General features: G+C 42.1%; 1 protein-coding gene across 9 annotated transcripts in view; it reads right to left on the bottom strand.

The window, feature by feature from the left end:
- The window catches only part of MORF4L1 (mortality factor 4 like 1), a 155,524-nt gene that overhangs the window by 120,237 nt on the left and 18,237 nt on the right, over positions 1-17,050 (bottom strand). For 7 of the 9 annotated variants that reach the window (XM_078682976.1, XM_078682973.1, XM_078682979.1 and 4 more), the window contains 2 exons: positions 14,605-14,691; positions 13,656-13,733 (listed from right to left, as the gene is read on the bottom strand). In XM_078682976.1, the coding sequence (XP_078539102.1) occupies positions 13,656-13,711 (56 nt within the window). In that variant the 5' untranslated portion in view covers positions 13,712-13,733; positions 14,605-14,691. The remainder of the gene's footprint in view (positions 1-13,655; positions 13,734-14,604; positions 14,692-17,050) is intronic. The other 2 variants (XM_078682974.1, XM_078682971.1) reach the window with 1 other exon arrangement.

Genomic DNA, 17,050 nt, shown 5'->3' with positions numbered 1-17,050 from the left:
AGAGTGATCTTTTTCTAAAAGATCTGTAGGTTACTTCATGTTTTAGTTAATGGAGCAAAAGAGCCAGGCAAAAAAAGTTAACACTCTAGAAACTTCATTATGATATATCTGGCTACGAGGCTTGACAATTCAGCAGGCTCATCCAGCACTAAAGAAGTTCAAACAAAAGAGCCCAAAACTTCCTGGTTCTCGCACAGTAAAGTCAAAGGTGTAGTCCTGGGTACTTTACTATACTCTGTTAAGTGAAAGGGATCTGGTCACAGGTGTTAGTTAGAGGCTGATGTAAAACAACTCCAGGTCTGCAATAAAGCCCACAGGGACAAGCCTATTTTGGGGCTCATACCCAGAAGTTTACAATCACTAGAAACATTTTATGGTGGGGAGAGCATTCCTTCAACTCGAAGACTATGCTTTTGATATTAAGAAGCCTGTGCTATTAAATAGATTTAAGAGGAAACTGAAGACAACTGTTGGTAAGCTGTGGGCTCATCCATACTAGCATCCAGGCAGTCCTATGCAAGAGGGATGTTTCACACAGAACACCTTTACTAAAACGCTTAACCCCTGCAAAGAGAACAAAAAGCTCTAACCATGATGAGAAAAGCAGCTACAGTAAGCCTAATAATGATTTATATTTTGTTAATTAGCCAGACTTGTAAAAAGCAGACTTAACCATGAATGCAGCAGAGTGCTACACACTCTAGTAGCTGGATACAGATTGGGGAGAAAAAAAATATGAGATATGTATAGTTGGGAATGAAATGAAATGCTTTTTTTTTTAATTAAGAACTGTAAAGTAGCTACATGGAGATCAAGTCTTACATTTAGCGGGCACAAAGGATGATTTAGAACGGGGGCTGCAAGTGAACCACCACTAAGAATGTCAGAAGGCCATCTTCTGTGCATACATTTCCCAGTATTATTAAAAAGAAATTGGAAAATCTATTTTCTTAAAGGCAAAACCTTTACCATTGTGACAGTCAAGACTAATGTAGAAACTGGTAGAAACTGCCAACCACTGAAATGTGACAGTGGATACACCACCATTTTTGATTGCAACCTTTCTGTGGAAGATAGTCCTGTGCATCAAGGTACAATCAACCTCAGTGTTCTCGAATATAGGAGTTTATCTGCAAGAAACCTTGGTTTAAGAAAGTACAATAGGCTGCTAACCAGCGTGTATGACTGAAGCGGAATTTACAAAGGCTAGTGAAGACATACTTCACAAGGGGCGAGTAAACATATAAAGATGTGTTCACACTAGTTACAAACGGATTGGTATTTATCTGTGTAGGAGTACAATCTTCCATTGCTGATTTGAATCAAGACAAAGACTCAAAGTGCTCACAAATAGATGTAGTCGCCATAGTGATCAGCTGAATTCTAATACAATTCGAAGTGAACAGCAGACGAAAAGCAGGAAATGTGGGGGGGGGGAGAGAATAAAAATCAGAAGGCACTTAACAGGTGAAGCCCAAACTATTTCTGCAGTGCTTTAAATGCTTTTTACTCAACTATACGAGTTTATTTAGGATAAATTACTTTTCAGTTTTCTGAAATCTCTGCACTCTGAGCAGGAACAACAGTAAAGAAACCATAGAGCTATTAGCACCAGAGGTCCAAAGACAAAAAAAGCTTGTGATGTGGCATTGAGACAGAAAACCAAATTAAGGTTCATTGACGATGACCTGGATCGCTCGGGTAACGCGACAGAGCCACATAAACAAGCACGAGCGAAGTTACGGGATATTATGTCTGAAATGCGACTATTAGATATATGGAGAGCACGCAACCCGACCGTGCGTGAAGCAACACACACACACATCGGTGGCGCATGGTAGTTGGTCGCGCATTGACTATTGGCTAGGATCGGAGACAATGCTATTGTGGACTCGAGACATACAATACATGCCTAAAACTCTCTCGGACCACAATCCCATTAAATTATCCCTTCAAATTCCTCATTACATGCCACCACCCTTTAGCTGGAGGTTTAACGCAACCGCCCTCACTGACTCGGTTTATGCAGACACCATAAGGAAGGCAATTGTAGAGTATTTTAGTCTGAATGAACAGTCCACAGAAGATGCAGGTCTCTTATGGGAGGCGTTTAAAGCTACAATACGCGTAGTCTGCATAAGTACGTCAGTAGGTATCCTGCGTGACATTAGAGAGCAGTTGCACCGTTGCGAGTCTAAGCTTAGTACATTAGAACGACAATACGAGAGGACACAGGACCCATCTCTAATTAGTGAAATCAGGCAAACACTGACGGAGCATCAATCATTTGCTCAAGATGAGATTAAATACCTCAATAAGCGCCCTATGGTTAGAGCATACGGAGAGGGAGGATGCCCAGGACGAGCATTAGCAAACAGAATATGTGAAGGCCGCAAAACCCAAACTGTAGTACAGATCCGAGATGAGGATGGAACTACACACACGGACCCAATGGGTGTTATGCAGAGCTTTGTCAGAAATTATAGCTATTTATATAGGTCACGGCCGGTTTCTACACCGGCGGAAACACTCCGCTACCTGGACGACGTTACAATCGCATGGCTGTCCGACAACCAAAGGACCTATCTATCGCTCCCGATCACTGTAGAGGAAGTTACTGAAGTGATCCAATCATTACAAAATGGCAAGGCTCCGGGCCCGGATGGGCTCACGTGTGAGTTCTACAAAACTTACAAAGACATATTGGCGCCCCACATTGTAGGAATGCTCGGCGCGGCGTACGATGAGCAAATACTGCCGCCCACATTGCGCGAAGCAGTGATTATTGCGCTTCTAAAACCCGAAAAAGATCCAGAGAGCTGCAACTCATACCGTCCCCTGTCTCTGTTGAATGTGGATTCAAAGATCTTTTCTAAAATACTAGCTACGTGGCTGTAACCGCTTTTGACGAACCTGGTCCTCCCGGACCAATCAGGTTTTATACCATCCAGGTCTACTGCACATAACACCAGGACACTATTTGCGGTCTCTCACTACTTGATACCGAATAAGAAGATGGTGGCGATCATGTTGGATGCCGCAAAGGCCTTTGATTCCAAGGAATGGTCCTACCTAACCACAATACTTCATAGGATGGGCTTCCCCTTACGATTTATTCAATGGGTACAGTTACTATACACGCAACCCCTAGCGAGAGTGAAAATTAACGGATATGTTTCAGAGACGTTTCACATAGAACGTGGGACACGGCAGGGCTGCCTGCTGTCCCCCTTGTTATTCGCCCTGGCCTTGGAACCGTTGGCGTGCTTAGTGAGGCAAAACCACCACCACTTAGCACTCCAGTTCCCGAGTAGACCCCTGCATATTTCACTTTATGCTGACGACATGTTGCTCTATGTTCGTGACTCTGAGCGTAATCTTGATCCACTGTTACGAGATTACATTAAATTTGGAGGACACTCGGGACTTCAGATAAACTGGGAAAAATCATCCATCTTCCCCCTGACAGACACCACTATGCCACATGCGATGGAATACCCATTGGAGTGGCAGACGGACCCCATACGCTACTTGGGGATCTGGTTCCACAGGGACCCCAAAGTAGTCATACGAACGAACTACGGCAGAGTCATCGGCGCCCTGGAATGCAAAATTGACCGATGGATACAGCTCCCATTATCGCTGGCCGACCGGATAGTGATAGTTAAAATGGTGATACTTCCCAAGCTCTTATACCTGTTCAATAACATTCCCATTGAGCCACCCAGAGATGTTTTCAAGCGTATAACAATGGTCCTGAAGCGGATATGGGCGGGTAAACAGGCCCGAATTAATCTAGCTACACTGACATTGCCTTACTCTAGGGGAGGGTGGGGAGTACCAGACTTCAGGCTATACTACCTATGTGTCCAGGCCCAATTTGCAGCCTTCTGGTACCATACAATTCCGTATCTGACCCACGCAGCTGTCGAGGAGGGTGATGCTCGGCCAGTGCCCTTGGACGCCATTATCACGCATAATAGGCCACCACTTCACAACAGAGACAAAAACACTATTGATGCTACCAATGCAGCGTGGCGAAAATAAGGTCAATTAGCACATAAACTACCATTATATGCACCAGCCTTGCCACTGCACCACCACCCCCGTTTATCGGTGACGAGCGAAGATGTAGGTATGGGGCTCCTGCGTCAAGAGGGACTTGTGACGATGGGAGATTTGTATTATAATGGAGTATTCCTTACAGAACTAGACTTAGCATACATACAAAATCCAACTTTATTGTTCAAATTTACTTTCCATAGATTACGGGATGCGATAAAACAACTATACCCCGACTTCCCAGAGGAACCACCATCACTGAACACACTGCAACTCATCCTGACGTCACACAACACCACTCAATTGGTATCACGGCTCTATACGATGTCACAAGTTGAAATTGATTGCAAGGCTACCAAAGCACAGGAGAGATGGAATATGGTGCTGGAATCTCCGCTCACGGAATTAGACTGGGAGACTGCCTGGGCACGGACTAAAATGCTCACACCCAATGGCAATTTGCGGATCATACATTTTAAATATTTGCACTAAGTATACTACACACCTATGCAATTACACAAATATGGGTTGCGTGCAGAGGCAAGATGTTAAAGATGTGGCTTTGACCAAGCGGACTTCATTCACTTAGCATGGCACTGTGCAAAAATACATGAGTACTGGGGGGGGATGTCCTCTCTACGCTGTCTGAAATGGTGGGCTTGGTCATTGACTGTACTATTCGTGTGTGCCTACTGGGGTACTAATGGGGGTAAAGGCTGCAAAGCGTAAGTTCTGCGCGGTGGCCCTGCTCTTGGCCAAGCGCAGAGTCTGTATGTGTTGGGACAGTAAGAATACACCGTTGATCAAACAGTGGTTAAGAGACATGGCGTACTGCCAGGACACGCTAAGAACATTTGAGGAAGAACTGCCTTCTAGGTCTAGACCTAAGGACTACTGGATGTATTTAACGGACTACCTAAGTAGTTGTGCTGTCTACTAAAAAGCACTTCGTAATCTACTATTCCACTCAATTGCCACCTTTATTGATACGACGACTGTGCACAAGCGTCAAATGTATATTACTGTTGTATTTTCGTTTGGACGATAAATGCAGTAGCGGTTTGGTCTGTTTTGTTTATGATTACTGACAAAAGCCTTTTTGATGTATTTTTTCTCTTGAATACCAATAAAAACATTATTAAAAAAAACATAGCTTAGAAAAGCTGGCTATTTGTGAGAAAAACACAACCTTCTGGACTAAATCTCAACAGCTGCATAGCTTTCATATCACAAGACATTTAGCCAAATTAGTTTTGATAATAGTGCGCAACCGGATCGAAATACAAACTATGTAATGGCGTGAAGGGTGACAAAGCCTCTAACTGTGTGGGATTTGAAAACTTGGTGGCATGATCATCTGGCTACATGACTAAATGAGTACACTTCTACCAATAGATCAAACTGTGGCATCCTACTGCACGTGGAGCGTTGCACGGCAGCCATGGATTTTACTCTGTTGATACTCAAATACGGCAAATGCTGCAAACACCAATTGCTTTCTTTGCCTCACACTAAACACTGACTTGAGGCAAACAAACCCTTTCCAAACCAAGAATCTCCTATGGAGTCCTAAGGCTACATTCAATGCCTCGATCAGAATTAGAGTACACTTGACACCGGAGAGCTTTTGAAATGGATAAGAGTCTGATGGACCGTTTGAGCTAGCTGTAAGGGTGGGGCGGCTGGAAGATTTAGGTACAAGCAGATATCCTCTAGGGCAGTCTTCTCCAACGAATAGCTCGTGAGCTACTGGTAGTTCTCTAGCTACCTTAAAAAGTTGCTTTCTTGGTGTAACTGACACTACTGTGTAAGAAGCTAGTTCTTGGTTATATATGCAAACCAAACTTAAAAATATGCATATAGGGCGAAGATGTGTATTTTGAGAACTTCCAAACAAAACCCTATGTTTTGAGAATAGTTGAGTTTCCAGTATATATTTAAAGTGGATATTTGGGTGACAAGTCACAAGTAAAAACCAGGAAGGCTCGACAAATTAAAAGGGACGAGTCTGACTACAAGAATGGGAGGGTGTATACTTATGATCAAAAATATGATTCACTGATTCCTAAACCCAGACAAGGCTCCCAAATGGGTAGATCCACTGCAGCCAGCTCAGTAACTTCGAGCACGTCTTCACTTAATTCTGTAGGATTGGTAGAATCAGAGAATGAAAGAACAGAGAACCCCGATCTCATTAATATGCCCTTTTTTTTTTTGAGATGGAACGCATCAGGAAGGGCAACAGGTCAACACTCACCAGGGGCGCCGCAGACCCAAAACCCACAGGGGTAGGCGCAGCCTCAAACGAGGAATATCGAAAAAAACTCAGATCAGGCACACAGAGGAACTAGTTGACCCTGATGACACTGTTCAAGTAATCAACCTTTCATCCTTTCCTTTGACACCTGACATGATCTCTTTACTTGGGAAAGGTTTAAACTTTAATCCATATAGTACTGGGGATGTCTGTCAGAGCAAAATTGACATTTTCAAGTTCATACGAAAATTGAAATTGAAAAAGTATTTTTCTTGTAAATCTAAGGCTACTGGTGATTCTAGACCTTCTCCTACTGTATGTGACAAAGAAATGTTGACTATTAAAGATATTCAAGCAACCCATCTGCTTCTTTCATTAACAGACAGAGAAGATAGTCCATATGACATGGAGAGGCTTTTAGAAGAACTAGATATCGAAACAGACTACGGTCAGACCAGTGGTCTAAAAAATAAATCCAGGTGGACCCCTACTCTATCTGGGGGTAATGTCATAGACAATTTTCATAAACGTGTTGTGGAAGACATTGATAAACTGAATATGAAGAGCTTAAACGACAAATTCAAATATAAGGATAACTTAACAAAAGGCGAACGTCTTGCACTCTCTATCCTTAGTGACAATTCGGACATTATTATTAGGGAGGCGGATAAGGGGGGCAATGTTGTTGTGATGAATCTGGCGGATTACAATAAGGAGATTTATACGCAACTGAGTGACACCTCTTGCTATGAACCACTTTCTCAGAACCCTATGGGTCCTCTGACTATTCTAATCAATCAACTGTTGCTTGAATGGAAACAATCTGGCCTCTTGGACGATGACGAATACTTGTATCTGAAAGTCTTTAGACCAACCTATCCTTGGCTATATACCCTTCCGAAAATACACAAAAACTTAGCGTTCCCGCCTGGTAGACCTATTGTCTCAGGCATTGGGGGTCCCACAGAGAGACTAGCGGAATACGTGGACCTTTTTATAGGTCCGTTAGTGAAAAACTTACCATCCTATATCCAGGACTCGAAACATATCTTAGAAATGATGTCGGATATTGACTGGCAACCTGAAACTATAATAGTTACAATGGATGTGGTGTCTTTGTACACCAGCATCAATCCTGAACTAGGGATGCAGGCAATTGAGAGAATTCTCTCCAACCGTCCAGCTTCGCTGTGGGCTCACACGAAGATGTTACTACGGATGATGGAAATCATTCTTGACAATAACGACTTTATCTTTGACCGCAAATGGTTTAGACAGACAAAGGGGGTAGCTATGGGTTCGAAATTTTCTCCCTCCTTTGCAAATTTATTCATGGGGGCCCTTGAATCTGATCTCATTTGGGGCCCTAAAGGTGCTGAACATATCGACTCCATTTTATTTTGGGGACGCTACATTGATGATTGCTTTCTTCTTTGGTCTGGTACAATAGACTCTTTGAACTCTTTCTTTAGTTATCTCAATGGAAACACTTGGGGTATACAGTTCACTATGCAATTCAGCAAAGAAAAGATGGAATTCTTAGATTTGGAATTTTACATTAAAGACAGTAAACTCCACAGCAGACTCTATAGGAAACCCACTTCCTGTAACTCAATTCTCCATGCCTGCAGCTCCCATCCTACACACCAGATACAGGCCATACCTTATGGTGAGTACTTAAGAGCCAAACGCAATTGTAGCGAGCCTAGAGAATTTGACGATTGTCTAACCAACATGAAAAACAGATTTTTAAATAGAGGCTATCCCCTCCGGACTCTGAATTCTGCAGAGACAAGGGTTCGCCGTGCCTCGAGACCAGATTGTTTAAAGAAACGTACCAATAATGATTCCTCTCCACAAAAAATTAGACTCATTACTGAGTTTAATGCATTACATCAAACAATCTCCAGGAGTTTTAATAGACATTGGAAAATGTTAATGGAAGACACGACATTAAGAGAATGGCTACCAGACAGACCAGCCATTACGTACAAGAAAGGGTGTACACTGAAGAACAAACTCAGCCCTACCGTTCCACACAACACTCTGGCCACAAACTGGCTCACTACACGTAGTCTGGGTTTTTACAAATGTGGTTTCTGCTCGTTATGTGTGTGGTGTAAACATGGTACCAAGACATTCAAAGGCCATGATGGTTTTACATATTCAATCAGACACAATATCACATGCATAACCAGGTACGTTGTATATATTATTGAATGCCAGTGTGGCTTGATATACGTGGGCAGCACTATCAGACCCCTTAAGGAGAGGTTAGCGGAACACATACGGGCTATCCAGAAAAGGGATCCCAAATACCCGGTTGCGCTGCATGTGGCAGCTTGCCAACCATTGGAGGATGAAGTAAAGGTGCGTTTCTTTGGGATTGACGTCATCCCCCCAAATATTAGGGGTGGGAACAGAGAACTGACTTTGAGGCGTAGGGAGGCCACGTGGATCATGCGTTTGCAATGCGTGGGACACGGGCTTAACTATGACCCGGAGCTTCAGTTCTTCCTAGGGAACTAACCGTCCCACTGTATGTACAGATTGTTGCCTGTGATTGACAACCTTTGTTATATGAAAACTTAACAGTAGTAAGGAGATGGAATCGTCTGACTCAATGGGCACTGCATGAACGATTTCATTGTAAATATGTCCACATGAACTTACTTTGGTTTTAACTGCTGTTTTCTCTTTTCTTGTGTTCTATAATTACGTTGTGAATGTTTGTAATTTTGGCATCTATGAAGTAATTCCTAACTGAAGCCTCATCAACCCTTATATTTATACCTGACTACCTGACAGACATAATGACGTGATTTTACCCATGAATTTTAATGTCACGAGTCACAGCATGGATTGTGTGTCTGTCATTCAAGGGTGCTCAAGCCATAGGTCACCATTTTGTCACGACCACCTTTTGGGTTATAAATATTGTTCCCCTTTTTTTCTATCTTTTTACAGTTATTTTTTATCACTTCATGTAATGACTCATTCACGTTAAGCGCTTATGGATTATAAAGGGCAAGCTCTCGTGTTTGAGATCCTTGAATGGACTTAAACACTGAGTTCAATTTCCTTTCTTAAATTTGACCGATTTATGAGTGATGAGTATCTGAGAACGGTGACACGACTCAATTAAATATACTTGGTTACTAGTGCCTTTTGCCACTTACTCTCACTTAGTCTTCTATGACACACGGGATCATCGTTATGATCTTCACGCTAGCATTGTTGCGTAATTAAAGGTAAACCACTATAGTTTCTGGTTTGCGCTTCTACTAGTATTTTACATCTTTTGCCCGGAATGATAAATCCAGTATACCCCCACTTCTACAAACTTTTTTCGGTTATTACATTAATCTGTGCGCCCTTTTTTGCTGGCTTTGAGGCTCTAGACTACCGTCATTAACACACCCAAGATGGCGGTCTCGTTGGGACACGAGATATGATCATTGCAGTCTAGGCAATGATTTGCGAAGACTATTTCAAGCCCTCCGACTTCCGGTCACGTGTCCGTTCTTGGAACACGGCGACCGGGAACCAACGGAGGAGGGACACCGACTGTCAGGTAAAGATGCAACACTCTGCATACCTGCGTTTCCCTTTGATTCTTAAGGTTTCTGTATACGAAGACGACCCTAAGCTAAAGTCCTTTTATGTTATTTTTCTAATACTCAGCCTAAAGCTACCCGTGAAGAATCCTATACCTACAATTAGAACTCGCAACTCCAACAGTCGGGTCCCCTCCCGGTACAGCTATTCACGCACTCGTGCATAGGTATGTACCATGCGGTTCTTTTCTTACACTTTGTATATTTTGCTTACTCTCCCATGATCGGGTAAGGTGTTTGTGCCCTAGTTGAAAAACAGCCCGTTTTTCTTTCTTTTTCTTTCTTTTTCATGCAGTCATCGTCGAATGCAGACGTGCAACAATTTGTGTGCTTACTTCATAATTACCTGTCATACATACTCCTGAACCCGGAACCAGGTTTTTGATCGATTAGTTATATTGGCAGACTCGCCAATATCTTATCAGGGTGAGCCTTTGCAATCTCCACATTTGTGCACCCTGCGAAAAGCACGAATTGCCCGCACTTATTATTTTTTCTCCCGTGTAATATGTATACATATTCATGTGTACATTTTTCTTCATTCTAAACGTAGACACGCCATCTACCGCGCTGAATATCACGCATCTAACCGTGGATGCCTGAAGCTATCCACTAGGTATGCATTAACTGCCACTTTCTTTAGATACATATCACCAACTCACAGCATGAGATATTCACTGGCATGCCTATTGCTTAGAGCGTTTGAACACTCATACACCCTGACACCCCACAAACGCGGATTTCTAGTGAGCATGAGATATCAATTGATGCGACCTTATAAGAGTTTATGTACTCTATCCAATAATATACGGAAACGCCATCTGGCTAAATATAATTTTGACACTATTCACAATTCACCACCGTTACCAGGATGAGCTTGTGGTTGTGCATGGTTTATTTATCACGAAAACGACCACGAAGGCACGTAACAATCCGTCACTATCACTTTCATGCACATACATGTCATGAATCCATGTACAAATTGTGACCTACTGAAATGTACTATACATATGTTTTATTTACTTTCATCAGCCCTGAAGAGTCGTGTTGACTCCACTTTAACACGATGAAACACGTGTCGGCTGAGCTTGGATCCAATTAAAACATCATTGAAAAAGAACCTGAACAGAAAGATCTGCTGCTTTCTTTCATTTTTATTGCTACTAATTGTCGTTTTTCAAATAATTTTACACTGTTTTTGTGGCTGCGAGAGCATTGCTGTGTTACAGTTTGGGTAATCTTTGATTGTCTTAGAACGGTTTTTGGGTTAATCCGTTCGCTCTTTACGCGCCACACTCAAGAACTCATCTCCACATACTGTCCAGCGTATACTCCAGGCAGAGCGCCATTTTCTGAAATTTCTGGAAACCCTTCTAGCCTTTGTCCGTACTGCCAGGACACGCTAAGAACATTTGAGGAAGAACTGCCTTCTAGGTCTAGACCTAAGGACTACTGGATGTATTTAACGGACTACCTAAGTAGTTGTGCTGTCTACTAAAAAGCACTTCGTAATCTACTATTCCACTCAATTGCCACCTTTATTGATACGACGACTGTGCACAAGCGTCAAATGTATATTACTGTTGTATTTTCGTTTGGACGATAAATGCAGTAGCGGTTTGGTCTGTTTTGTTTATGATTACTGACAAAAGCCTTTTTGATGTATTTTTTCTCTTGAATACCAATAAAAACATTATTTAAAAAAACATAGCTTAGAAAAGCTGGCTATTTGTGAGAAAAACACAACCTTATGGACTAAATCTCAACAGCTGCATAGCTTTCATATCACAAGACATTTAGCCAAATTAGTTTTGATAATAGTGCGCAACCGGATCGAAATACAAACTATGTAATGGCGTGAAGGGTGACAAAGCCTCTAACTGTGTGGGATTTGAAAACTTGGTGGCATGATCATCTGGCTACATGACTAAATGAGTACACTTCTACCAATAGATCAAACTGTGGCATCCTACTGCACGTGGAGCGTTGCACGGCAGCCATGGATTTTACTCTGTTGATACTCAAATACGGCAAATGCTGCAAACACCAATTGCTTTCTTTGCCTCACACTAAACACTGACTTGAGGCAAACAAACCCTTTCCAAACCAAGAATCTCCTATGGAGTCCTAAGGCTACATTCAATGCCTCGATCAGAATTAGAGTACACTTGACACCGGAGAGCTTTTGAAATGGATAAGAGTCTGATGGACCGTTTGAGCTAGCTGTAAGGGTGGGGCGGCTGGAAGATTTAGGTACAAGCAGATATCCTCTAGGGCAGTCTTCTCCAACGAATAGCTCGTGAGCTACTGGTAGTTCTCTAGCTACCTTAAAAAGTTGCTTTCTTGGTGTAACTGACACTACTGTGTAAGAAGCTAGTTCTTGGTTATATATGCAAACCAAACTTAAAAATATGCATATAGGGCGAAGATGTGTATTTTGAGAACTTCCAAACAAAACCCTATGTTTTGAGAATAGTTGAGTTTCCAGTATATATTTAAAGTGGATATTTGGGTGACAAGTCACAAGTAATTAGAGAGACTTCCTACTGAGATTTTTCTCTCAACGCAAGAAGCATTGCAGCTAAAGGCATTCCAAATTAATAGACTTCCGTTACTGTTGGCCAATCCTGCCTGCTACACTAAAGTGACAACTGTTGTTAATTTTGTAATTAGTGGCCACTAATGTAATCTTATCTGATATGGTTGCAGTTACAACTCTAATATTTGTAGCTCAGGAAGACTTGCGTGTGCGCTTGTTTCAAAGCACCCCCCTCCCCCAACTCTTCCTTCCCGCTTATGCTGGTTTCTGCCAGACTTTGGTGCATGTTCAGATCTCTCCAGACTAACAGGGTAAGTCTTGTTATGTGTAAAAAGCATCTGAAAGCTACCACTTCTGCTGCTAACGTGGTGGCTCGTCTCATATGGCATTTGTAGGTTTCTTTTGTGCAGTTTGCGCGCTTCAGTTATCTATTTATGTCATTTGTTCCTGTAAATAGCTGGTGTTATGTTAAGCTGAATGCCCTTGTTTGCATTTGGGCAAATTGGCACCCTGGCGACATCACAGTAAGGGCTACAGATCAAAGTGCTACAAGCACTACGCAGGCTCAGGCAGGATTAGAAGTCTGACGGGTGGATCACAAAAGCGGCGGATATCTTGTATGTCTTATTAACAGTGCCAGGATATAATGCACTTGAAATAAGGCGGATAGGTCAGAGTAATTAGTCCAGAGTGCAGGTGCCAAAGCTCTGTTTTGAAGACCGGGACCCACTGATATTTAATGCTGGCGCACCAGTTACCAAGGCTGGTTGGTCTTGAAGCTCCCTACCAAACACTCTCTGCCCAATGTTTTCACTCCTGCACCTTCCTGCTTCCTCCATTTGAGACGGTCTTTCCACTTCGTGTTTTTTGTCTCATGATAAATGTTTGATGATCAACACAGTGCCAGTCCCCATCAAGCATTTGCAATTTAATCGGTCTCGCATTTACGAGAGTTTAAGCTATTGGCATTTTAAATGACAATGCGTTTTAAAAACCAAAAAACATTAAAAAAAAGGCATTGTCATTTACAATGCAAATAGCTCAAACTCGCGTAAACGCAAGACCTATTGCATTGCAAATGCTAGTTTTCTCTGAAGCCAACATCAGCACAATCTTGCTGAAAGGAATGACTCACAGCCTTAGACAGACAAGGAAGCATAAAAGGAAAGTGGGTTCTTACACTTCCACATTCTTCTGCTGCGGACCCCCGGCCTTCTTTGGTGCTGCACCTCTCATTTTCCCCTCTGCATACTGCTCCCTATAACAAAAAGTGAAGTTAAATTGATCACACTGCGTTAACCCTCAAGAGACAAACTAGATTAAGCAGTTCCAATAGAAATATAGCATATATGTGCTCTTTAGCATTCGGCATGGTAAAATATTTATGTAGAGCAAGGTGGCTGGCAAGACTGGGTTGTAAAACCAGAACGCAGATAAGCAAAAGTTTATAGAATCATCATGCAAATTGAAACTAGTCAAACATAAAAAATACATGCATAAATACTATCAGCGAGACCTGTACGCGCACAAAGGTCAACATTTCAAAGGTGCACAAATGCTACAGGTCTGTCAAACAGTAGTGTAGTGCCTATATTGCACTTACTCCCAAGGTGGCTTAACACAACTAACAAGGATCCGAGACACCAATGTGGGTTTTGACAGAGAAATTGTCAAATAGGCCTACTGCTTACAATACACAGAGAAAAGTGTTTTGGGAACAGCCCTTTCAACCAGCCTCTTTCAGCCACTGAGTTTGCCGATAAGACGTGCTATTGACAATTGGGATGTAGGATTTCCACTCAAGTGCTTCCAGTGAACTGCACGACGGACTACTTTACAGCAATCCTCTCTATTCGAAAAAAACAAACAAGACTGTACTGAATACAAGAGGGACTTTAATGTGTTCTGCTTTTCCTTTCTTGTCTTGCTTTCATGTGCTTAGGCATTAGCCAATTAAAGCACGATCTACTGTCTTCGCAAATGCTGACTGTAAGATGCACCCTCCCTCAATGTCTTGAACAAGGTTGACATCAGGGAGAAAAGCCAATGTATCTGCAGTAACCATCTAGGTATCACTCCTGCCCAAGGAGATGCATGCAAGGTGCTGGACAGTGGCAACATATACTTACTGATTAGCCTTCTGAAGTTCCTTCTGCTTCTGCAGGTTGGTTTCGACGTATTTGAGTACTCTGCTCTCTGGCACCCACTCATCCCAGCTGATGAAAAAAAACATATCAAGTAACAAATCCCTGGATTGGACAAAACAAAGAGGAAGAGACCAACTGCCTCAGTTTCCCAAAATACTAATGGTCAAGTACTCCACAACAACTCATCTCATGCTAAAGGGGCTGATGGAATGTCATGGTAGGAAAAGAATTAGATTTTGGTAAATTTGTTTCAGAAAACCCGGCAGGATGCATAGGGTGTTTATCATGGTAATTACACCCAATCAATTCTTGGGGAGGAGGTAAATGTAAGGGCTTTTTCCTAAAGGGTGGTTATATTATCTCCCTTTTCTTCACAGCTTCTAGGTCACTGGAAGCTGGTGCAGCAACACTAGTGCCATAGATATATGTGGACTGAAGCAAGACCAGAATGAGGCAGCTGGTTAAGCTAAAACATTATATTTATTAAAGGCAGTTCAACCACAACCAATTCATATTTCACAAAGGGCACCTGTAGAAATCCATATATATATATATATATATATATATATATATATATATATATATATATATATATATATATATATATATATATCATACCTACACAAGACAACTAACTGGAAGACAACTAAGATTTCTTGGATTAAGACCCTTCGTGATGATGGAACATACTACAAGACACTCTAGAAATTTCAATTAAGGAGACTGCAGCTCTTTTCAGGATGGGCAACCATTAAAGAGGGAACTTAACTTTACATATGAGTTTTCTGCTATTGAGAGTGAATTTGGAAATACAGCAAGAGATTACCAAAATTATCTGGCACACTAAACCAAATATTTAGGGATTGGAAAAACAAATGCATTTTAAAAAGTTTAATGCAAAGGACTTTTGCTCCTTAGAATACTCTGAATTTCATGCAGCCAGTGTTCGACCTCCTATGATTGCAAGAACTTAGGTTTATTTTATTCTCAAATTGCTCATTATTAAAATGTTCACATAGATTAATATTCCAAAAGTAGAATAACACTCAAATCAGCAACAACAATTAAACGAGCATTAGCAAACCCAATCGGTCTCGCCTATGCAATAGCTTTTGGCTGTTCATCATAGCTAAATGTTAGTGGCGTAAAGGAGAGGTGCGTGGAGTGTCAAAGTGAAATGGCAAAGAGTGGAGTACTGTTAGATTGGCAGAGTGTCGTGAATTGAAGTGGCATAGTTTAGAGTCGTATAGATTAGAATACACTGGAGTGGTAGAGTGGAGTGGACTGGTGTACAGTGCATTGCCGTAGTGTTGCAGAGTATAGTAGCATAGAGTGCAGTGGCATTGAATGCAGCGTCGCAGAATGCAGCGGCATGTAGTAGAGGGCAGTGGCACAGAATAACAAGAGAGTGGTGTGAGGATAGTACAGTGCCGTAGAGTGGAGCAGCGCAGAGTAGAGTGGAAAAGTTTAGTGGAGGACAATGCAATTTTCCAGAGTAGTGTCAGAGTGCAGTGGTGTAGAATGTAGTATAGTGGCATAGAGTACAGTGATACAGAGTAGACAGAAGTGGCATAGAGTGCAATGACAGAATGCAGTTGTGTAGTGCTTTGGCATAGAGTGCAGTGGTGAAGAGTAGAGTGGCATGAAGGGGTGTGGCACAGCGTGGAGTAGAGTGGCATAGAGTAGATTGTTTCAGAGGAGTCGAGTGGAGTCAAGTGGCATGGAGTGGTGCAGGGTAGAGTGGCATAGTGTAATGGCGTACAGTGGTACAGAGTAGATTAGAGTGGCTGTAGACTGGCATAGAGTGGGGCGTTAAAGTGAAATGCATTGTAGTAGAGCATACTGGCATAAAGTGCAATGGCGCAGAGTGGATGTTGTTCAGAGTAGATTGGTGTGACCTAGTCTGGACTGTTGTAGAGTGCAGTGCAAAGACTGCATATTGGTGTGGTGTAGAGTGGCAAAGAGTGCATTGGCATAGAGTGGTACACGTTAGAGGGGTGAAGTGGCAGAGCAAAGTAGAATAGAGTGGAGCAGTGCAGAGTGCAGTGGAGTAATGCAAAAGGGCAGTATGCATGCTATGATAGTGCACTCCCATTACAGACCATGCATTTTCAATTGAATTGACCGTTACATTTGCACAGAGTTTACGAATAAAATTATACAGTACTCAAACGAGAATGTGTTGAAATTGCATCACCTACTGCAATCATTTGTTTTGATCATATTAAAGTATTTGTTTCCAGCACACATCAGAAATAACAAAAATGTGCTTCATGGGTGTCCTAGTTCGGATACAGTCTGAAATATATACACAGTTCATTTAAATGAATATCAAGCAAAATGATCACATAAATCCTCTCACTTTCGAGTCAGGGAAAAGTAAACAATCACCTTCAGAAGACTGACTGACATTTGACCTCGGTCTTTG

Source organism: Lissotriton helveticus, chromosome 3_1 (assembly GCF_964261635.1).
Source record: "Lissotriton helveticus chromosome 3_1, aLisHel1.1, whole genome shotgun sequence".
In the NCBI taxonomy this organism is placed as follows: domain Eukaryota; kingdom Metazoa; phylum Chordata; class Amphibia; order Caudata; family Salamandridae; genus Lissotriton; species Lissotriton helveticus.
The sequence above is the reverse complement of the archived record's forward strand: the minus strand, read 5'-3'. Positions and strand labels throughout refer to the sequence as shown.